Source organism: Oncorhynchus kisutch, linkage group LG6 (assembly GCF_002021735.2).
Source record: "Oncorhynchus kisutch isolate 150728-3 linkage group LG6, Okis_V2, whole genome shotgun sequence".
Classification (NCBI taxonomy): Eukaryota; Metazoa; Chordata; class Actinopteri; order Salmoniformes; family Salmonidae; genus Oncorhynchus; species Oncorhynchus kisutch.
Window position 1 is genome coordinate 76,827,729 of NC_034179.2, and position 24,997 is coordinate 76,852,725.

The 24,997-nt window shown below is 43.0% G+C and overlaps 1 protein-coding gene across 2 annotated transcripts; it reads left to right on the forward strand.

Annotated features, from left to right (window-relative positions):
* Positions 1-4,633: 4,633 nt before the first annotated feature.
* On the forward strand, positions 4,634-15,908 carry LOC116374471 (filaggrin-like). Of its 2 annotated transcripts, none has more exons than XM_031827663.1 (2): positions 4,634-4,913; positions 11,661-15,908. In XM_031827663.1, the coding sequence occupies exon 2, from the start codon at positions 12,169-12,171 to the stop codon at positions 13,897-13,899; it is 1,731 nt and encodes a 576-aa protein (XP_031683523.1). In that variant the 5' UTR covers positions 4,634-4,913; positions 11,661-12,168; the 3' UTR covers positions 13,900-15,908. The 2 variants fall into 2 exon arrangements, with proteins under 2 accessions (XP_031683523.1, XP_031683524.1); XM_031827664.1 differs by lacking the exon at positions 4,634-4,913 and adding an exon at positions 5,612-5,700.
* Positions 15,909-24,997: the final 9,089 nt, after the last annotated feature.

A 24,997-nucleotide genomic window follows, 5' to 3' on the forward strand; every position in this document is an offset into this window, starting at 1 on the left:
TATTTTTGTCTCGTTTTGATTATACACTTTCTAATCATCTAAAAGTCAAGCAGCCACTTGGTCAGGGATGGCAACATACAGTATCAGGGATGGCAACATACAGTATCAGGGATGGCAACATACAGTATCAGGGATGGCAACATACAGTATCAGGGATGGCAACATACAGTATCAGGGATGGCAACATACAGTATCAGGGATGGCAACATACAGTATCAGGGATGGCAACATACAGTATCAGGGATGGCAACATACAGTATCAGGGATGGCAACATACAGTATCAGGGATGGCAACATACAGTATCAGGGATGGCAACATACAGTATCAGGGATGGCAACATACAGTATCAGGGATGGCAACATACAGTATCAGGGATGGCAACATACAGTATCAGGGATGGCAACATACAGTATCAGGGATGGCAACAGCCTGTGAGCCCATTCAATCTGACCCGCAGGAGGTTTGAGTAAAAGAAAATGTGTGCGACCCTCTGCTGAATTTTGAAATCCCAATGTGGCCCTCGAGCAAAAATGATTTCCCACCCCTGCACTTGATCCTCCCACTGTTAGGACACCATTACATCCACCCAAACATGCATTATCATAGATTTCCTCCATGTATTAAGTCACTGAGAAAACAACATGTTGCAGTCTAAATGTCTCCACTTACACTGTGGAAATATGTATCCTGTTTATCCTGTTGTCTCACATTATCTAACAGGTGGAGTAATTGTTCTACAATGACTCAAAGATTTCTTCAGGGATTAAGTAGCAGCCTTTGAGAACATAGTTCATCAGTAAACACAAAAGTCAACCGTTTAGAATATTCAACCTTAATGAATATCCTCTGTCACATATTTATCCTGTCTGAGACCTAACTTACACAGAGTTAAGTATGTAGGAAGAGCAGCAGAACCAGACAGATTGGACAGGTGGGACTATAGAGCTTTGTCTATCCAGACAGGAGCAAATGAGTCCTGAGGGGTGGAGTCTGCATGCCAGTCATGAGCTAGTGTGTATTAGAGGCCACAGCTACAGATGAACAGCAATTATAATCATTACAGGGGATTTCAGGGGATGTGGGTGGTATGAGCTAGACTGGGCCTGAAGACACATTCATATTAACGAAATAAGATTTCATCATAACAAAATTAATTACACTCCCTGCACGGCACCCATAGGTTCACTCATCATGCAGATGCTTTACTAAGAGCTTTACCTACTTAGTCTAAGATGTGTCATACCAATGACCCTTTAAACCTATCATTTGTCTGAACAGTATTCATTTCCCATATGAAATCCCTTGACAAACCAAAGCAGATCAGAGCGCGGTAATAAATATAATAGCATAATAACTTTAGAAACCACTAGGTGGCAGCAAAGACTACCATTTGTTGAGTAGGCTGTCTGATGGTGCTATTGTTGTCATTCAGAGCACATAGATAGTGACACAGTAGCCTGTGTGTTTATTTCAGTGTGGCAGATTTTATTTGGTGCAGGTGTAGTGGCAAAATTACACCAAGGTTTAATTGCTATGTCACTCAATAACAACACTCAAACCATAAGTAATTTAATTATCAAGTCATTTAATTATTATTTGCCCCTAGTAACCAAACCCTACATTGAATGAGATAGGCCTACCTAAACCAGCATGTGTGTCAATGTGAACAAGTCAAATCAATCAAGATGAAGGGAAAACAAGCCGACAGTAGAACTCTGTAGAGGCTCCATGTACTCTCTGTATCCACCAGTGCAGAACATCTTCCATTCACTGAGCCCTGGGACGTTCCTATCTCATTACAAAGGAGATGCTCTCCTCAACCTGCAGCTGGCTTCACAGGTTCCTCAGTCAAATTGGGGATTCCTGTAGTGAGAGTGGGAGGAAGAGGACGGGTGGGGGTGGAGGAGAGGAGTGAGGCTAGTTAATGAAGCTACTACTGCATCAGCACACTACTACACAACCACCCCCAATAACACACCCCTTAAACTGCAACCCCCCTGCTACTCCCCTCTCCATTCTGTCCCCGCTGTTTTCAGCGGGAGATAACGCCGGTTGCTAGGCAGGAAGTGCGACAGTTGCCATGGGAACCTCTGCATACGTAGCTAGGAGGGGGAGTGGTTGGGTGGGGTGGGGTACAGAGGGAGTGTGGGGGGGGGGGGGGGTGCGTCAAGTTCACGGGCAATGCTTCAGCTCTGAACAAAGAGGAATGGGAGAGAGAGGGGTATAATGGAAGCATGGCGGTGCTTGGTCCATGTTTGGGGTTCTCTCCAGATGATGAGATGGACATAGAGTAGGCAATGATTGGCATCTTCAGGTAAACAGCAATTACTAGACATAGAAAAATGAGGACCAATCCTCTAAGCCTCCATATGACCCAAATTAATGAAACATCTATATGCATTTGCTCTCAAGGTTGTTTCTATCATTGACATGTATGAGGAAGGTATTGCTGCATGCTCGCTACCTCCATTCATTATCCACAATACAAAGAAACACAAAGAAAACCTTTCACGAATGGTGAGTCAACCTGCTCATTTGTGAAACATGAGGCACATGGAGGCGCACTTATGTCTGTGACGCTGTGTTCAATAGCACAATGATACACAATAAAAGGCATGGCATTGCAGGTAGATCCACAAAGTGCATTTGAAAGCTCAAGTGGGTCGGTTGAACAAAGAGAGAAAGACAGAGAGAGAAAGACAGACAGAGACAGAGAGCATATGCTGAACAAAGACTGAGCCTGAAGTCAGACTTCAACCCTCCATTCCCTGCTGCTCTCTCCGGCCACATGAGAAGTAACCAGGGCCTTGAAGATAATGAGAGAGATCTATTAAAAGTATCTGCAATTGAAAACAGCCCTCTAGGCATCCAGCCAGTCCTTTTGTTCCAATCAAAACTGCCGTGGACACAACAAAATGCATTAAATAATACCGTTATTGCTCCAGTTGTTTCCATGGCTCTCTGTGATGCAAGACAGAACAGGCACAGGTTGCAAGGTCAGATAGTGGAGGGCAGATAGACTGGAGAGAGGAAGAGGATGTAATCATCAAAGCACAGGAGATCACAGTCTACCTCCTAACCATGAGCCTGTTCCACCAGGAATTCATTTACCAGAAAAAAAGAAGAATGAGAGTGAAAATGAGCAGTCAACCTTCCCCTTGCTGTAGCTACATGGCATCTTCATATCCAGCTAGGACATAGACCTAAGATATGTTGCTCATTCCAAGTCAAGATATGCATTAAATGAGCAAAAGGATATGGATATTTCAGACAAATTATTTTTGTCTGAACTCCATTTCAATCATTTCACCCTGTCATTACTGTACTGGGTAACACATTACTGAACTGGCAATAACAGCAATAAATACAATTGTAGTCAAATTTTAGTTCACTATTTGGGAAGTACCAAAAACACACAAATTCAACCAATGTGTTACAATTGTGTATTTAAAACTATGTAAAGTGCTACCTTCTATATAGTGTAAGACAACAGTGGGCTTTAATGATCAACTAAGACTTTCTTTACTGAATGGTGTGCATTGTACATTTAATGCAAAACATGACAAATCGTGTGTCATAAGAAGGAGGATGCCAATAAAGTAGCCTACGGTATAAAGAGGTTTCAATGTCTCTATCAGATGAGAATGAGGTACTGAGCTCTTGAGGTTCAAGCGGTTATGCAAAAACTGTAACCAGATGCATCTGCCCTCCAAGGCCACAGCTGCTGGAAATGAGAACCAATGTCACAACAAAATCAGACAACTTACTGCAATGTGTCTACAAATTACTAAAACTAATTTTCATCCTGTTCTTGTTTGGCATGAGTGATCAATCTGGTCTCAGACTAGACGTAAAATAGTCAACGGAAATCTGGAACACTCAAATTAGCATGACATGTTACGTTTGGATTGATTGCATTTTATTTCTTTTTTACATTTTAGTCATTTAGCTGATGGTCTTATCCAGAGCGACTTGAGTGCATACATTTGAATCTTTCTTTCTTTTGTCGGGTGGATAGGTGGGCATGTAACGCATGTTCAAATCTCATCACAAACAACTTGAACATTTTAGCTAATTTGCAACTATTTAATACTTATGAGCTACATCCTCAAACCCATGTCACCTGCTCCACGTTAAGCTAAAGCCTAGGCTATGCAGGCTATGCATTCAATCTTCTGAATATGAAGAAAGAACTACTCATGTGCTAATGAGGGACAATGTGAATAGATTTTGGTTTGCTCATTAGAATAAAGCTGAAAAAATAAAGCTATATTTAAAAGGGCGAAACTGAGCCGTCTGGAGTAATTAGGCCTATCCATTCAATAAAGGGGCACACATTTCTCCCCCCAACAACAGCTGTTGGATACAATTGTTTCTTTATATATCTTCTGCTGAAGGCTTGTTTCTAAAAATGTCTCCCCACCATTCCATTTGTCCAAGTCTCGCTCTCACTCTCTCTCCCTCTATTAACCTAATTAGGGGTATCTCACCCTACATCTCAACAAGTCTGGTTTATTCCCTCCCCTCTCTCCTCTTCCCCATCTCTCTGCAACAGAATTCGAAGGGGAAGAAAGGGGAGGGGGCAGATACGGAGCGCGAGAGCGAGAAACAAAACGTGACTAGGCACCCAAAGACTTCTGTTATGCAACTACTGACCTACTAACATACAATTGGAGACATTGAGAGAGCGAGGAGGAAATTGTAGCAAGTCCCTAACGTAATAAGAGAACATATTCAAAATAAGCGACACAGAATTCATGCTCACATACAGGCACTAATCACAGAGCTCGCACTGTACTTGAAGGACGATCGCACATTTGAATTCGATGGTAGTCGGAAATAGGAATTGTTGAACAGAAGCGTGGATGTTATATTAGACTTCGCACTGTGGGCTTTTATTTACACATACAAGGTAAGCATTTATTTTTATATGGATTGCCTTTAAATGTCCCGTCGATTCGTGTGTATAATGTGATTTATTATTATTGAAAACAATTCAATCAAATTGTTTAATAATACCAATTTCAGTGTTACTAGTGGCACTTCGATTAAACTTTTCATCATTTTTGTTTTGCATAAATTTCAAATTCACTGATGCATTGTTGCAAACATTTTGGCACAACGGGAAGTGTTTATAATGTTGGTGACGGACGTTGAACCATATGTATGTTCTGTTAAGGCGAGGCGTTTCCCCCCTATTTAGTGGCAGAATGTATAGGGGGATGATAAGGAGAAGGGGAGCATGGAATTCCTTCAGAACGAGGAACGCTGGGTGGCAGGGGCCACAGAAAACACACTTATTTGGAGTAGCTTCGTTTCCCCCCATCACAGTAGAGTTTTGAAAATATTGAAAGATACAATAACTTGAAATACGTTAAAAGTATTATTCTTTGGATAAATTCCTCTATTCTTTAGTAACAAAATTATGGACATTTATTTCAGCAACATAAATTAATTTACAAAGGGTAAATTATATAAAGACAGTTCTATATATATATATATATATATATATATATATATATATATATATATAACATTGTAATTGAAATGCTTGTGAGTTAAAATGACACAAGACTTGGAACGGCAGGGGTAAGGCTTTGAGTCCATGGGAGGCAACTGGAAAAAATTCCCTGTCGGTCTACACCTGGACTCCGGGTTAGACGTAAAAATAGTAAACTAAATCCAGGACACTTCAATTAGTAAGTTGTGTTTCTTATGGGATGTATTCATTTGTGGATCAATCTTCCATTTCGTATGATAAATTACAATTCCAATTCGTATGATAAATTACGATTCCAATATGTTACGAATTGCAGTTAGTTGTGGCTGTTAGCTAGGTGGCTAATGCTAACATTAGCTAAGTGGCTAACATTAGCTAGCTAGGGGTTATGGCTAAGGTTGGGGATAAGGTTAACTTTAGGTTAAAGGTTAGGAGAAGGGTTAGCTAATATACTAAGTAGTTGACAACTATTAAAAGTAGTTGCTAAAATACTAAAGTTGTCCATGATGAGATTCAAACACGCAACCTTTGGGTTGCTAAACGTTCGCGTTATACGCCCACCCATCCACACTACTTTTGTTTTTGCCATAAGTAACCATCTGTGTTTGTAACCATACCAAGTGTAACATGCATTTATTTGAGGTTCCCGGATTTTCGTTTACAATATTACATCTAGTCTATCAGACCAGTCTGGTCTGAGGCAATGATGGTCTGAGGTCACACTTCACTCCATCACATGTAGTAATTTGTGAAAGGTTAGCCAACCCGTTAACCCTTCACCTGCTCAGTGGGGCAAACTGAATCTAGAGTAAGGCTACTAGAATATTGTGCTGTCCTACATCTCTGAAAACATTGTTTTGGATATGAATGAAAGTCTAAAGTATTGGCTGTTTTTGTAAGGTGAGCTGGATATACTGGGCATGTTTATTTCTGTCCTTATTTAGGCTGCTGGGTCAAATGTGAGCCTATCTCAGTCTTGACAAGATGTTGGATTAGCCTATGGGTAGCGAATGCAACAGGGCAACAAGCTATGTGCAAGAAACTTGCTTTTGCCTTGAATGATTTCCCCGGGGATCTGTTATAATATGCAAAAGGTACATTTATCAGACACACCACAAAGAGTATGTTCAGAGACACCACAGAGAGTAATGGTATGTTCAGAGACACCACAAAGAGTAGTGGTATGTTGAAGAGGGCTAAAAATCGTGTGATGTGACGTAGATATGTGCCTGCCGTGTAGGCTATTAGTTATATTGGGAAACAATTTTAGACAATGTAACGCTCTACAGCAACTATGTAACGTGCATTATAGTCTCCAATTCCGTATCAGCAACACTGTTGCGCACTGCTTGTCCATCTCAACGTTTAACCTATGCAGTTATTAGGCTACATGCATATAATAATTAATACTGCACACACACTTGTTGTAACTTGTCTTATAAAATACTATCCTGCTCAGTCTGTATGTTGAAAGTACCCCCACACTGCATGTGGGAATGATTGTGGAATGAGTGCCCCCGGTACCCGCAGCTCATGCATTTGTTGTTTAGTGATGGCATGCGCACTTGTGTCTTGCCTACTTTTGGTGCCGTGGTAAGGGTGTAGGCTATTCACACTATTCATGTTTTCTTGAAAAGTCATACCGGAATTATATCTCACGAAAAGTTCATCATTACCATATAGTTTAGAAAATATAACGCGCCTAATAAACATTTAGGTTTCCTTCATATCGTAGTGATACACAATTAGGAACATATTCATTTAGCCTTTATACATTTGGGTTTCCTTCATATCGTAGTGATACACAATTAGGAACATATTCATTTAGCCTTTATACATTTTCTTCAATCCTCACCTTTCTGTGCTACACCCCTTTTCTGTAGGATTCATGAACCTTTCCATAAATTGCTTGTAATTGCAATACAATGATCAGCTACTATATTCCTTATTGTATTAGTAGGCTATTGCTAAAAACATGGTAATAACATGGCTATAATTATAATGAGGATGAGATTACCTATGTTTCACTAGAGCAGCGTGCACTATGTCTTGTTTCACTCCTATTGTAGTTGATGGTAAACAATGTGGAGTGGGGTTTATCCTGACCCGCCTGGCATTCTCAGGGTTTCCTGGCACAATGAAAGATAATGAAGGATAGAGTAGGTGCTTTGTTATTGTGCTGCTGTGGCTGGGAGGGAGAGGCAGAGAAGTAGGCCAAGGGAGCACATGTGACTGGGAAACACATGGACTGCACTGGGTCACTCCTTTTTCCCCCTGTTTAACGGAGGCTGATATGGCTGTGTTTATGGAACAAGGAGTTGGCTTGGAACTCCGCCTGCATGTCCAAGAATGTGTACTTTTTCTTGGGAAGATGAACCCAGTCTTGGAATCAGGGTTGGACGATATTTGGGGAGAACCCTTCTACGATGTGCTACTCCAAATATTGCGATATCCGATATTATCGTTCTGCACCGTTAATGACTAAATCATTCTAGACTGTGCAATTTTTGTACTTATTTACAATGGTATAGTCGCCTTCTCATTAAATAATCTTAGTGTTGACTGGGAAAAAATAAGGCTTAGTTAATTAATTTAGACTTAATTTTCAACATATTGATACAGCACATCACAATATACTGTCAATGTCAAATGTCCCTATTCTATTTACTCATATATCGGCCCAACCCTGCTTGGAATTTTTGAAAAAGCCATCTATTTGCATTCTTCCCCAGTGGGGGCAGTTCAGTTCCTCAGTCTTGGTGAAAATTGGCACCCCGGTCTGGGGGCCTCCTCCTTATTTTACACCTGCTCCCATTACTTTAAGAGCTCAACAAAAACAAGCTTTTGCACTCAAGCCCCACCAAATATAGCTTTGTGTGGTTGTTTGGACCCAATAATTGTAAATGGCATACATTTAGATTCTCTTTGATCACTTCACAAATGTAACCAAGCCCTTTCCTGTGGTAGAATGACTTTATATTTATTAAGTATAACAAGGATGTGTGCTAATGTTAAACAGAGCTATCAGTAACAGATTCATACTCTGAGATGCAGCTTTTTGTTCACCTTTTATCATGAAATTGGACATAGAATTCATTATGGTCTACCACAAGCGTAGGAGTGTTCCATTGAAACACAGAGCCTCGTAAGCATATTAGATGGGTGAAAAGGGAAGCAGTAGAATTTCTTACTATTTGACATTTGTTCTGGCAGGTCACACTACATTTGTCATAAAAACACATGAACCTTTCATTTGTAATCACTATCTCAGTACCCTGCGGTTAGTTATAAGATACACTATTGAAGTGGGTAGGTTTGATGCTTAGATGTTCTGATTATCAGGTAAGGGTGGCACGCTGTGCTTCGGGTGGGATACACACTATTCCTGTAGCAGTAGTGGGAGACTAAGAGCTTGTGATGCATTAATCAGCAAACACTCCAGCTCCATTCATGTCTCCAGCTAATTCCAGCCGCCCGCAGAGGAGATGAGCAGCTTAGTTTTTTTTTAAGTCAATCTGTTTGCGCAGTGTAAGTGTGTTGTTCGATCAGGAGGGATTGATGTTGACATGATTAGTTACCCCCCTTTTTTTATTAAAAAAAAACTTTTGTTGCCATGGGTGATATGTTGTTAACGCTGGTACAGTACCCCGTTTGTTTACATCCTGCGAGGTGCTATCATCTGAGCTCATTTCCCCCTTTCTTTTGTCAAGCTTCTCTCAATCTCTTTGTCCCTCTCTCCATGCATCTTTCACCTCTATAAATAGAGTACTCTCTAATTCTCTGTTTCTCTCTCCCTGCCTCAACCGTGGTTCCACTGACCTATATTCCAGCATGCCGTGTAGGCACTAGTCAGAGCCAGGGTTTACTGAGTGGTCCCTGGTTTCTGTGGTCTTTCCACTCTTTCCCTCCTGCCCCTAAGCCACACACAAATGGCTTGTGGGAATGAGGACCTTAAAGTACTGCATTTAGCAGTGCAAGATCAGGCCCTGTCTCAACTGTTTTTCCAGGCATGATCGTAGCCTTTATCCCTCTTTAGTCTCTACTGGGACCCAAATGACCCATACCTAGAAGGGTTGTCATCATTTTGTTGGAAGCAAAACATTTTGAATTTAAAAACTAGGGGTGTAATATCCCATCTAGATTTGGCTCGTTTTGTTGCTGAATTGTGCCTGGAAAGAGAAATTGGTGTTGAACCCACATTTGAAAAGTGTAGAGCAATTGGTAGATATGTAATTTTGCCCCAGACTCCAAGCAGAGTATAACCCATGGAAAAGACAGATTATGAGATTACAGAGGCAAAGAGAATCAGTGTGTCTCAACTCATGTTGTTCAGTAAGAAAATGAGAGTAAATGAGGCAGAGAGGCAGGGATGAAACAACTCCTGTTGGCCAGCAACTAATTTGATTTATGTCATTTGATTTATAGCATACAAAACCAGTTTAATGGAACAAGGGAACAGTCTGAATGAGTTCTCAAATGTTCCAGGAAGAATCCATCCTCGATGCCTGTTGAATTCCTTTGCTTGTCTCAAGTCACCTGTATGGAATGTAATTGATATTGAACCAGTTAGTCAGCAACACAGATAAAATAACTGGCACACAACCAACAGAGACAAATTGGAAACATGAAAAGAGACACTGGAAAAGCCATTTGGCTTATTCATGAAAATCATACTTAAGAGGTTCGGCTAGTGGCACATCTATCTCTGTTTAACTCATTACCAGGAGAGTCCCTGTTGAGCAGGTTCCCAGACACTTCATAGTGATGAGGCTGACCACCCTTATGTCATAATTCAGGAGAGCTTGGTACATTCTCCAGCCCGTCCTTCCTGAGACTTGACCTATATTCATTAATTAACCTCCCATATCCTTATCTGCCCTTACCTTAAAATCCAGTGCCCTCTCCACCTCTTTTCCTTGGCGGGGAACCTTTGTCTTCATTCACCGCCAGGAACTGGTTGTCCAAATAGAATATGAATCTTTACGGTTATTACACTTACAGTAAATTCTCCAATTCATGATAATTTCTATGTAAACATAGTGGGCTGTTTCTTAATATGGTTGTTTTGGAATCTTTGTTCCTGACCTAGAATTCTAAAATGGAATGAGGGGAACCCTACACCCACGGCACCTGGGGGATTCACTGTTCTGGCTCTTAAAATAAATTTGCCTGAAAGACTATTTAAGAGCAGCCTTGAAATAAGTAAAAAATGGCTGTTTAAAGCTTACAAATTCAATTTCCAATCATTTCATGTGTTCGAATTATGTAATTTCTGGTAGTGTTACTGTTTCTGAGTTTACATGGTAATCATGTGCTCTCGACTTGGTTGCCAGACACACAGTTGTGATTACAAAGGCAGAGGAACAATGTCACAAATAGCAAATGTGTAATGTCTTACTCAGAAAAAGATAGTAACTCAGAAACTACTATATTTGCCTCATGTTTATTACACCATGCAAGTCTAAACGCGTCCACATGCTTCCCAGCCAAAACAGTTCGGAAGAGTTTGTGCATACATTGTGTAAGGGTACGGACTCGTTTTCATGCACATTTTCCCATTGAGAAATACTGCACCAAACACCTCAGTTATATGTAAAATTGTGCGACTAACATCTCCTCTACAAAAATGTAAAAATTAATGACAGATTTCTTGATTTAGTCATTCTGACTATTTTGAGGAAGTGTATACTGACTACGGCGTCTCAAAATGGACAAAGTACTATTGTCGCTTTTTTTTCTAGTTTTCCAAGCGAAGGTATTTTAAGTTAAGGGAGTATGCAAGTACACTCGTTCGGTTCGGCAAGGCACCAGCCGAACTGAAGCATGCTGACACCTTAAGGGGTCATGGACCATCGACAGAGAAGCTCAATAGAAGGGCCATGAGGTCAGACAGTGGTTACTAGGGTCTAGTGGTTGCCAGGTGTAACAATTCAGTCAAAGCCAGACATACAGAACATAGATGAAAGCAGAAGCGTGTGAGAAGGAGCGTATTATTAATTATTCCTCAAAATTCTTTGATCACCAGCCATGCCAAAAACTAAAATGGACTTAATTAACAATGACATAAAGAAGATATTATTCCTTCAATCTGAATGCATAGTGGTCGACAGCAGTCCACGAGGATTAAGAGGTTTGCCTTTTCTTTCTTTGTCTCCTCAGCCTTTCATCTTGCAGCCTACTGGAGAAGGAGAGAGGTAGCGCCCCTCCCAAGAGACTGACAAGCCGAGATAGACTGAGTGACCTACATCCTGCAACACGCCTGGAGCAGTAGAGCACTTCTCTGTCTGCTCAGCACAGCGCTCTCGCAAAAATATTGAAAAACAAAACAGAGAAAAGAAGGTTAGAGAATTGCTCAGTGAAGCTTGTCACATTCACCACTCTAGGAACTCTTTTTTTTCTTCTCTACAAGGCAGCTTTGACCCACTTTTCTGTGAGGAAGCTGAAGAGACTTGCCTAGAGAAAGGCTGAACATACATTGGATAAATGAGGGGAATTAACGCAGAGTTCCACCGCTTCTTGATCTTCTTGGCCAGTTTAGACACTTGAACTATAAGCTCATTCATTCAGTGAGATATAGCTGAATCCCACTGTTCCTTATCACCCCATTCCTTGAGTTTCCTTTCCAGTGATTGTAGCAATATTCCAAACTGTCCTCCACTGAGCAACAATGGAATGCCTGAATTCACAACTCCAATCAGCAAGCTCAGAAAATAACCTGGACAGCCTAGAGACATACTCTAACTACGAAGAGTCTCTCCCATCGCCTCAAGGAACCCCCTCTCGCCAGGGGCGTCTCGTCAAGCCCAGCATGAGTTGCAGACGCAAGCGTGAGTTCATCTCTGATGAAAAGAAGGATGCATCCTACTGGGAGAAGCGCCGTAAGAACAACGAGGCGGCCAAACGCTCCAGGGAGAAGCGACGACTGAACGACATGGTGTTGGAAAACCGCGTCATGGTGCTGAATGACGAGAACTGCCGCCTGAAGACAGAGCTGCTGCAGCTGAAGCTGCGCTTTGGCCTTATCAGCACTGCCTCCTACATGGAGAAGAGCCAGCAGCTCACTAGTGGAGGCAACAATGGAGGCAACGGAAGAACCTCCACATCCAATTACTACTCCAGCGGCTACTCCAGCAGCTCCCAGGTGATGATGAACTCTGACTCCTCGGAGACTGAGCAGTCAGGCAGCGGGGGGGGACATAGTCAACTGGTGACGTACTCCTCCCATGAGTCCCTTTCAGACATGTCAGACGGGTCCTCCCGGGACAGCCCAGAGCCTGCGGTCTACGGGATCAAGCAGGAGGAAAGCAGCCAGGAGATGGACATTGAAAGCAGCATGTTGAAAGTCCACCATAGCCTGTCCTCCACACACCACCAGGAGGAGATGGAGTCGGTATACCACAGCCAACAGCACCACTCCTACCAACACCAGGAGAGCATCACAAGCCAGACCAGTCAGGTCCCACCACCCACCCAACAGAGGAGTGTCATCCTCTACCGCTCCAGTAGTGCCTCCTACCCTGGGGAGAGCCAAAATCAGCAGGACATAGATCAACAGACAGCCCAACAGCAGAGTTCTCAGGCCAGCCATCTGGCCCAGGCTCGAGAGAGCCACACCGAGAGCTCAGAGAGACTGGCAGAGGTGACCAAGCAGATGGAGAGGAAGACACTAGACTCCCCTCCGTACCACTACTCAGACTGCCACAGCGAGGCAGGAGAGGGGCAGGTGTACAGAGCTCTGCAACAGGAGCAAAAGACCCAGACAGGCCTCGCTCCAGACATCCTCCAAAAACAGGAGGCCGTCACGTCCCACCTGTACCACAACCAGGCTAGTCACTGCTATCTTAGCACCCAGGACGAGGAGCCCCCCATACTCACCTATGAGGGTGGGGCCAGGAGTGAGGGGTACTACCAAGAACACTCAACCTCAGGCAAAGACACCTCCTCTAGTGACAATGACCCCCGCAGCTCTGACAAGGATGCCTCCACGGACGACGAGTCCCCGTCTTCTTCCTCCTCTGACGCCGGGAGTTACCTCCAGCACCTGTCTGTCTCACACCAGCCAGGGTCCCCTCTGCCCTCCCCGCAGGGCTCCTCCCAATGCCAAAGCGGGGACACCCAGGCAGAGGTTAAGGGCACTGCCCTGCCTCACAAACTGCGTCTCAAACACAAAGCCATGAGCTCCCAGCAGGACTCTCCCACCACCCCTCCTCCTTCCTCTATCCTACCCCTGCCCCAGCACCCTTACCTGGCCCTCACGCAGCAGCAGATCGGCAAAGAGAGAGAGAGTGAGAGCCAGCCCCCCACAGGGTTCTATAAGCAGCCGTCCTCAGCTGAGTCAAGGAAGGAGAGTGGGGAAAAGGAGTCGTCAAGCGGACGCCATAACAACAGCCGAGACTAAGTGCCTATAGAACACTTGAGGGCAACACAAATTTGTTGAGGTTCCTTACATTGTGAGGTGTCTCTGATGCTGCCTTAGATCAAAATACGCTCTTTCCCTTTCCCCTCCTCAATCTCAATCCACTATCGTCCCTTTACCCCCATCTACACCTCCCTCACCTTCATGTCCTGGGACTAAAAAGCTGTACTGAAGCCCAAACAGGGCTGGACATCTGGGGGAAAAGTATTCTATGTGTATATATTGTATATACACTTTTCAGTTCTTGCATCTTCTCCATAATTACAGAAGGACTTTTGTTTATAAATGAGAGGAGGGATGAAACTCTTTCATATCATTTTTCGTCAAACCACAGTTGGTCATTTCAAATGAGAATATAAGTTGACCATTATTTGAACTATACTGTCAGCTTTCAGTGCCCCTCCTATGGTGCACATCTGGCTTTAGACAAACATAGCAGCAACATTCTGGGAACACTCCCTTGACCAAAGATGCAACAAAATGAGAAATTCCATCCCTCTTCCCTAACCCTACCAATCCATATTTCCCTTCCCATTTCCATGATCTCACACAGCCCATCCATTATCTTTCTTGTTCAAGCACTCGGTTTGTATATTACTGTAAATATACCAATAATTTATAAATATATATTTTTGAAGAAAACAAACAAAAATGTCAAACTGTTGAGGCAAGAAAGGACTTGGACGTTATCCTGTTTTTGTCAGAATTACTGTACAGTCACATTGTGTCTACTGTTGCAAACTCCACTTAAGTTAAAACTTAAGTTAAAACGCCTTTAATGTCATCACTTTAACTCTGTTTGCAGAAACATGGCCAATAGCTTTGAAATGCAGCTTACCTGTTGCAGTAGATCTTTAAGATTTTAGACAGCATTCAATCAAAGTCAATCTGAGACAGAACTAGGCTGCTGGCCTAAAGTTGAGCATCATCAACAGTCTAGACTTCCACTGTTCGTTCCCATCTCTTAGCCCAATGTATTTATTTCTATGCCCACATCTGCAGAAAAGCCAATAGGAACATAGACTAAAATATGAATGTGTATAAACTTTAAGGTTTAAAAGCTCATGTTAAAACCGTAAAGTGGGGACATATAGGGGAGGGAGTTATTTTAAATATAGTAATATAATCTAAATGATATCTGTATGATATTTTAACTCTGAGTGAGGCCACCTAGTCTCCTCTGCAAATCAACACAATGCACTGAGCTCAGAACCTCAGGCTTCTGACCTGATGTCGATCTATGTGCGCTAGACACACGGAGTTAAACCCAGAAACTAGGTAATTGGATCTCTGAAACAGAAGTTAATTTACTATATTACACAAATAGCCCATGACGTTATAAAAACCTGGTTTAGAATAAGAGCTATTGCAATTAAGTTTTGTAAAAACCAAGGACAATCTCTACTTTGTTAATAAAATAGGGATTTCCCTTTTTTCTAATGTGCCTCTGTAGTGTAATACATGGGGCATCCACCCCCGGCCTTTATTTTCCTCGTTTTGGGTGACAATGAGAAGCCTGCACTGTACCACACAGTTTATAAAGTATATGTACTATGTTTAGCTTTTTGCCACTTGTGTATAAATGTAAAGCTTTCACTCTCTGACAACACTGTAATGTTAATGTCATTGTTTTATTTTCTGATGATTATTGTCTGAAGTGTTGTTGTGTTATTATCTTCGTGTGTCTTTCTCCTATTGACCGTGATGATGTATTTGTGCCATACCCCCATCCTCCCTTTTTCCAATGTGTTTCAAATCACTGATGCTTGTGTTTTTGCTGATGGTTTTATGAAAAAGATTCAAAAAGGACCAAAAAGATCCAGGGGAGACTAGTGTGGTGTTTAGCAGTAGGTGGTGTCTAGGTCGCCACCACCCCTTTTTGACATGGCTGTATATGTAAAGACACTAATATTCATCATGGAAGATGGATGCATTTCAAGATTGAAAACAATAAAAAGGATGTTGAATTTCTCAACATATCGTACAAATATTGTCAGATTTCTCCTTTCTTTACTCGTGTCTATGTGGGTTACACACAGTTCAAGATGGGTCTGTTTGAAAATCAGCTGTGCATATGCCAGACAGATAAAGACCAAAACCTCCCTGTAGTTATCACTTGATACTGAATACAAACGGGTTCATAGGTTAGATATAACACTGCAAAGAATAATAATAACCATATGCTAGCTAGCGTAATAAACCAACTATAATCTTTCCCTGAGCAGCTGCTGACAACCAACATTCTTCTATGGTCATTTGAATCACTGCCTACTAATTGAACACAGCCACAAAGCAGAGCTGCGAGGTACAATGATTAGACAGACACAATCTAAATTAAGGCAAGACACAAATGATAGCCTAACCTAGTTGTTTGTAACCACAGGCATGTTTAACAGAGACTCTTGAAGTCCTCATATCTTTTAGCAGGTGTGGGGACACCCTGTTTCCAGTCCTCACAAATAGCTTGGTTACAGTCGCTCCCTGGGCTCCTTACTTTCCTGACACACAGGATTAATTTGAAATGAGAGGCGCTTTGGAGTGACACACTGACACATTTTCTAGACAGACCGCCTGTCTGACCTTCCTGATGTAACAGTGGCCTACTTCCTGCCGCTAACTCTCTATAAGCCCGCGGACCTACGCACGCAGTACAGAGATGTACCCGTACGACCACACTAAACACAAACGCCCTCAGACGTACGCGCACAGACATACACCTACAGATTTTGACCCCCCCCCCCAACGGAACAGAGGACCTCTCTTATGCCCCAGTCCACTTTATAAAGGCCTCATTCAACCTGACACAAACCACTTTACCCAGAGGGAAAACTGGACAAGCTTCCTCTCCTTCTTTAAGCCCAGTCCTAACATAACTCACAGCCTGTTCTCAGGCTCTCACTCAGCAGGCATGTCCATGGCTCTTCCATGGCTCTCTTCCATGGCTCTCTTCCATGGCATGTCCATGGCTCTGACCTACAAAGTAAGTGCAGAAATAGTTCCAGAAATAGTCTGTCCCTGCTGCCAGCTCTTCAGGCCCAAGTTCAGTGTCACAGCAGACCTGTCATGAGAAGAATACATGGGGATGGAAATCAAGGCAGAGCCCAGTGGGGCAGCATCTATTCCTCATCCTATCTTCTCTGCCGCCCTCCCAAAACACACAACGAGGTTATGTTCATAACAACACAAAGACAAAGGGAGGGAGTGACCTGGACTAAGCCTGCAAACAAAGCAGCTCTTTGAGGGCTGACACCTCAATGCCCTTCACAAACTCACACAAAATATTTTTGCCTTGCGTTCAGCCCATGCTTGGTCTGGGTGATGCGACTGATGTCACCCTGCTATAGTGTCAAGGTGACATTCCCTGACAACTGCAGCACTCGTCTCACTGATTCTGCTGTCTTAGACCTTTTCCTGATTTGATTGGCGCACGTGGTCGCTTGCATAAACAGGTTAGTAGAAAAGTAGGTCAACGTGAGAAAGTGGAATGAGAGGAAGACATGAGAATATGAGAGGGAGGGAGGGAGGGAGGGAGGAGAGAGAGGTTGGGGCTGGAGGGGACTGGATGTGCAGGTCACAAAATGATTCCTGCAGAATAGACCTCCTGGCAAACAAAGCACAAACAAGGCTCTCCAGTTACCTGGCTGTCCCTCCCAGCCTGGGGAAGAGGGTCAGTGGAGCAGCCAGCGTGGGAGGGGGCCACAGGATTACACAGCCCTGTCTCATGTCCAGTGTGACACGCTGCAACCTTTTCACACATTTCTGGGGCAGGTTGCAGACACCTCTGGGTTTCACAGCAGGGGCAAATCAAAGTCAGATATTAATGTTAGAGATTGGAATTCCCCCAGCTTCTACAGCACGCAACACCTGAACCACACGCTGTGGTTGTGAAAGACATATGGACCTACTCGTTTGATGAAGACATTTAATGGTATTTAATGGTTTATTCATTGTTGTTTTTATGTGAGGAAAATACAGGTATTGAACTTGAGACCAAACCACTACTTAACCCCTGCTCAGCTGTGGTAAGTGACAACTACAACCCGGATTCAAAACCACCCACTGCCATCAGATCCTACCATGCACACACACAGCACAAAAATGGCATGCAACAGCCTCTCCACTGTTGACAAGACCACATTCTTCCACAAGACATGACCTAAAAGGGGCAATTCCTTGCAGTTCATTATTTGAAAAAAAAAACTCTAGCATGACTGTTGTCATACACGGATGGAATGAACATCACTATTAAATAAACATACACTTATACAAATCTCTGTTTTGAAAACAGTACCAAAAGGTTATATGGCTCATGCTTTAATATCCTGGTATTTATTTGCATCAAATCAAAAGAGCATTGGAATTGAATGGAAAGATTCAAAACATTCCTTGCAATAGACATACATTGAACTGTGCAAAAAACGTGAGTAGGTGGAAGGCAGGGGGGAGGGAATGAGAGGCTTTGTGTCCCATTAAACTCCATTACATAATGGTTACGCAACATAACAGCCCTCAAACTGGTCCAGAGTGGCTCAGTGAATAGATCTGGGGAGTGGCCTATCTCAAGGTCTACTTCTAACCCCTCCCTCCCTGCGTTCAGACCCACTCCTCTCCAGTTACAACCCAACCTCCAATCACAAGTTTCACTTACATAGGTGTGTCTATTGATGTGATATAAGGAGGAGTGTCATAATGTAAATAAGATAAACAATATGGTTTATACACTGAGTATACAAAGCATTAAGATCTGTTCTTTCCAAGACGTAGACTGACCAGGTGAAAGCATTGGTGTCAACATGGGCCAGCATCCCTGTAGAACGCTTTCAACACCTTGTAGAGTCCATGCCCCACGAATTGAGGCTGTTCTGAGGGCAAAAGTATTTCAACGAAATGTTAGGGTGTTCATTTATTTAATTTCACTTTAGTCGAGTGCCGGAGTCCTGGAATTGAATGGTAGGCAGGTAAGGGCTGGAGATATGACAAAGGAATAAGAGCTCACACTTGACTATCACTTCTCACTAAGGACCTATGGGCTCCCAAATCTGTAGCCTCAGGCACTGTGGTGTCTTCCAGTGCCAGCACCCCCTCTGTGAGACAGAATACAGCAGAGCTGTGGTATCAGGGTATCAACTGCAGAGACAGTATTGCTCTTATGTAACCATATAATGTAGCTCTTATTAGAAAGTAGGTCAGAATATATAACAGAGAGAGGGGAACATGTGGGAAACTGAGGGTGAGAGAGAGGCCTACATGGGGAATCAGGGGATAAGCGAGGGAGAGAAAAGATAGGAATGGTTTAAACAATAGAGAGAAAGAGAAATGGTTTAAACATTTGAGAGAGAGAGAGAGAGAGAGAGAGAGAGAGAGAGAGAGAGAGAGAAATAGGGAAAGGAGGGGCAGTATGGAGCGGAGCATAAGTCTGAGTAATAACAAAGAGCTGGCTGTGTTTCTTCCCCCTGAGTTTCCTTCCTGTTGGACCAGAGGAGAGCTTCCTAAGCTCAGAAGCCATGCGTCACCTAACAGGTGGTGGTGCTCCACCCAAACAAACCTCCCTCTTAGCCAGGTGATCTCTGCTGTTTGGGTTACCCTTAGCAGGGGGGACAATGGAGATATTGTGGGCCTCGTGACAGGGCTTCTCTCCTCCATAGCCTCATTTTATACTGGGAAGGAATTCCCCTACAGAGGAGATGTGCTTATCACTGCAAACAGACACTTTCAGTGTGATGAAATCACAGATTAAAACGATAGCTAGCTCTGTAACACTTGGCTACATAAACTAGTTCAGCATTGTCAATATGACGCAACTTGTAATGCACAACAAAAACAAATGTGATGTTGAAAACATTCAACAGTTATCTTGAAAAGCACTAATAGATACTATTAGTACATTAGTAGACATTTCTGAGACAATATTAAAACTATCACTATCACGTCCTAGTCTAAAGTGGGATCATTTGCAACTGACAAAAACAAAAGCAGGCAAGCAGCACTATAAAAGTAGTCAAAGTCATAAACAGGACTCTGACAATCTCATTCAAACATATACTTTATGGTCATCATAATAGTTTATAATACACATTAAAATGTCAGGAATAACCGGTAATGTAGAATGGTTTATTATGCAACCAGACACAACAACAACTGGCAATCAACCAGATATGAAGTTTGTCACTGAGATCAGGGCATACGCCAGACCTAGTTTCGGTGGGGCCTTGGCAATCCTCCAAAAATGTGTGCAATATCCCTGTGAACAGGCAATTTATGAAGGGATTACTGATCTGGTGTAGAAAACATTACGGGAGTATTAAACAACCTGCTACTGTGTGTTGAGTAACACAGGGCCCTGTGTTTCAGTGTGAAGTGTTACATAGTGTTGTTTTCCATCCATATGGCTCAGTTTGGGAGCCCAGAACAAAGTTCCTCAGCCTGGTGATGGTTGTGTGCATGTGCATGTGTGCAGCGTGTGTGTGCATGCGTGCATAAGCGTCATGCCCATAGGGGGCACAGGGGCACGTGCCCCCTTAAGATTTGTCCTGTGTAAAAATTTAAACAGGACACATTTGGCTTTTTTCTCTCTGTAATACTAGGCTACTAGCCACTTAGCAATTTTAGGAAGTTGGCTTTAGCTAGCCCAGATAGCTTCCCAATTTCCAAACCTCATAACTAGCTACCAAGAAACCATTTCCATTTGCTATCAACCAAGTTACAGTAGCTAGCTTGTCTATCTATTTTAGCTAGCATGCTTGCTGGCATGGTTGGTAGATTTTAGAACATGGGTATTCAACCGGAGGTCCGGTTATATTAGGAACACCTTCCTAATATTGAGTTGCTCTCAGAACAGCCTCAATTTGTCTGGTCATTGACTCTACAAGGTGTAGAAACCGTTCCGTAGGTATGTTGGACCATGTTGATTCCAATGCTTCCCACAGTTGTGTCAAGTTGACTGGATGTCCTTTGGGTGGTGGACCATTCTTGATACACACAGAACACTGTTGAGCATGAAAAACTCAGAAGCACTTAAATATTTTGTCTTGCCCATTCACCTGCTGAATGGCACACATACACAATCCATGTCTCAACTGTCTTCTCCCCTTCATCTACACTAATTGAAGTGGATTTAACAGGTGACATCAACCTTATCCCAAAAACCTAACCTTAACCCTAAACCTAATCCTAAAACTAAACCTAGCTCCTCACCCTTAACGTAATTCTAACCCTAACACTAATTCTAACCTTAACCCTAAACCCCATAGAAATAGCATTTGACCAACTGGGGACCAATGAAATGTCCCCAGTTGGTCAAATGTTTGTTTGTTTACTATTCTTGTGGGGACTTCTGGTCCTGGCCGGACCCGAGGAAGAGTAGCAGCTAATGGGGATCCATAATAAATACAAATATAACAGACTAGTAGAAAATAAGGGAATATCTTCTAATATTGAGAAAATTACACTAATTTGAGCTAATTACACTTGCTGTAATCACGAGTACTCTGGCTGCTGGCAAGCTTTCTTAACTTGGACATTAACTTTTGTCAAATCAAATTTTATTTGTCACATTTGCCGAATACAACAGGTGTAGACCTTACAGTGAAATGCTTACTTACAAGCCCTTAACCAACAATGCAGTTAAGAAAAATACCTACAAAAATAAGAAATAAAAGTACCAAATAATTAAAGAGCAGCAGTAAAATAACAATTATGAGGCTATATACAGGGGGTACCGGTACAGAGTGAATGTGGGAGGGGAGGGGGGGGGGGTGCAAATAGTCTGGGTAGCCATTTGATTAGATGTTCACGGGTCTTATGGCTTGGGGGGTAGAAGCTGTTAAGAAGCCTCTTGAACCTAGACTTGGCGCTCTGGTACCGCTTGCCACAGTTTATGACTTCGGTGACTGGAGTCTGACACATTTTTTGGGCCTTTCTCTGACACCGCCTAGTATATAGGTCCTGGATGGCAGGAAGCTTGGCCCCATATCAGAAGCAGTTGCCATATCAGGCAGTAATACAACCCGTCAGGATGCTCTCGATGGTGCAGCTGTAGAACCTTTTGAGGATCTGAGAACCCATGCCAAATCTTTTCAGTCTCCTGAGGGGGAATAGGTTTTGTTGTTCCCTCTTCACGACTGTCTTGGTGTGCTTGGACCACGTTAGTTTGTTGGTGATGTGGACGCTAAGGAACTTGAAGCTCTCAACCCGCTCCACTACAGCCCATCGATGAGAATGGGGTGTGCTCGGTCCTCCTTTTCCTGTAGTCCACAATCATCTCCTTTGTCTTGATCACGTTGAGGGAGAGATTGTTGTCCTGGCATCACACGACCAGGTCTCTGACCTCCTCCCTATAGGCTGTCCCGTCGTTGTCGCTGATCAGGCCTACCACTGTTGTGTCATTAGCAAACTTAATGATGGTGTTGGAGTCGTGCCTGGCCATGCAGTCATGAGTGAACAGGGAGTACAGGAGGGGACTGAGCACGCACCCCTGAGGGGCCCCCGTGTTGAGGATCCGCGTGGCGGATGTGTTGTTAACTATCCTTACCACCTGGGGGCAGCCCGTCAGGAAGTCCAGGATCCAGTTGCAGAGGGAGGTGTTTAGTCCCAGGCTCCTTAGCTTAGTGACGAGCTTTGAGGGCACAATTGTGTTGAACACTGGGCTGTAGTCAATGAACAGCATTCTCATATACAGTGGGGCAAAAAAGTATTTAGTCAGCCACCAATTGTGCAAGGTCTCTCTCTTAAAAAGATGAGAGAGGCCTGTAATTTTCATCTTTGGTACACTTCAACTATGGCAGACAAAATTAGAAAAGAAATCCAGAAAATCACATTGTAGGATTTTTAATGAATTTATTTGCAAATTATGGTGGAAAATAAGTATTTGGTCAATAACAAAAGTTTATCTCAGTACTTTGTTATATACCCTTTGTTGGCAATGACAGAGGTCAAACGTTTTCTGTAAGTCTTCACAAGGTTTTCACACACTCCCCACTGCCCCACTGTAGGTGTTCCTTTTGTCCAGGTGTGAAAGGGCAGTGTGGAGTGCAATAGAGATTGCATCATCTGTGAATCTGTTGGGGCGGTATGCAAATTGGAGTGGGTCTACGGTTTCTGGCATAATAGTGTTGATGTGAGCCATGACTAGCCTTTCAAAGCACTTCATGGCAACAGACGTGAGTGCTACAGGTCGGTAGTCATTTAGGCAGGTTACCTTCGTGTTCTTGGGCAGAGGGACTATGGTGGTCTGCTTGAAACATGTTGGTATGACAGACTCGGACAGGGAGAGGTTGAAAATGTCAGTGAAGACGTTTGCTAGTTGGTCAGCGCATGCTCTGAGTACACGTCCTGGTAATCCGTCTGGCCCTGCAGCCTTGTGAATGTTGACCTGTTTAAAGGTCTTACTCACATTGGCTGTGGAGAGCATGATCACACAGTCTTCCGGAACAGCTGATGCGATCATGCATGTTTCAGTGTTATTTGCCTCGAAGCGAGCATAGAAGTAGTTTAGCTCATATGGTAGGCTCGTGTCACTGGGCAGCTCTCGGCTGTGCTCCCCTTTGTAGTCTGTAATAGTTGCAAGCCCTGCCACATCCAACAAGCGTGTATATTACGATTCGACCGTAATCCTGTATTGACGCTTTGCCTGTTTGATGGTTTGTTGGAGGGCTTTCTCATAAGCTTCTGGGTTAGAGTCCCGCTCCTTGAAAGCAGCATCTCAACCCTTTAGCTCAGTACGGACGTTGCCTGTAATCCATGGCTTCTGGTTGGGGTATTACGTACAGTCACTGTGGGGACGACGTCTTCGATGCACTTATTGATGAAGCCAGTGACTGATGTGGTGTACTCTTCAATGCCATCAGAAGAATCCCGGAACATATTCCAGTCTGTGCTAGAAAAACAGTCCTGTAGCTTAGCATTTGCTTCATCTGACCACTTTTTTTTGACTGAGTCACTGATGCGTCCTGCTTTAATTTTTGCTTTTAAGCAGGAATCAGGAGGATAGAATTATGGTCAGATTTGCAAAATGGAGGGCGAAGGGGAGCTTTGTACCCGTCTCTGTGTGTGGAGTAAAGGTGGTCTAGAGTTTTTCCCCTCTGGTTGTACATTTAACACGCTGGTAGAAATGAGGTGAAATTAATATAAGTTTTCTTGCATTAAAGTCCCCGGCCACTAGGAGCGCCGCCTCTAGATGAACGTTTTCTTGTTTGCTTATGGCTGTATATAGCTAATTGAGTGTGGTCTTAGTGCCAGCAAGGGTTTGTGTTGATAAATAGACAGCTACAAAGAATGTAGATGAAAACTCCCTAGGTAGTGTGGTCTACAGCTTATCATGAGATACTCTACCTCAGGCGAGCTAAACCTTAAGACTAAGACTTCTTTAGATATCGTGGACCAGCTGTTATTTAGAAATATTCATAGACCGCCACCCCTTGTCTTACCAGAGGCTGCTGTTCTATCCTACCGATACAGTGTATAACCCTCTAGCTGTATGTTATTCATGTCGTTGTTCAGCCACGACTTGGTGAAACATAGGATATTACAGTTTTTAATGTCCCGTTGGTAGGATATACGTGTTTGTAGTTCGTCCACTTTATTAGCCAGCGATTGTACGTTGGCCAATAGTATCGATTGCAAAGGCAGATTAGCCACTCATCGCCGGATCCTCACAAGGCACCCCGATCGCTTTCCGCAATACCGTCGTCTCCTGCAAATGACGGGGATGAGGGCCTGTTCAGGTGTTTGAGTAAATCCCTCTCAACCAACTAGTTAAAGATTTTTTGTTGTTGTCCAGTTCAAGGTGAGTAATCACTGTTCTGATGTCCAGAAGCTCTTTTCGGTCATAAGAGACGGTAGCAGCAACATTATGTACAAAATAAGTTACAAGCAATGTGAAAAAAACAGCGCAAATCTTTCCACAGCACATTGCTAAACTTAACCAGCAAAACAACTGCTATTAGCAAATGGCACAATTTTCATATAATAAATCGTCATAATCGTCTTAATAGATTACATTTTAGGAGAAGGGGGATTCAACTTTATATTCAAGTAGATATAGTTTAACCAATTGCAGTTTTCCATTTTTACATGAAGTGGT

What these genes read in the sequence shown, in the direction of transcription:
- LOC116374471 (XM_031827663.1), top strand. Translation starts at nt 12,169, where the DNA reads ATGGAATGCCTGAATTCACAACTCCAATCAGCAAGCTCAGAAAATAAC.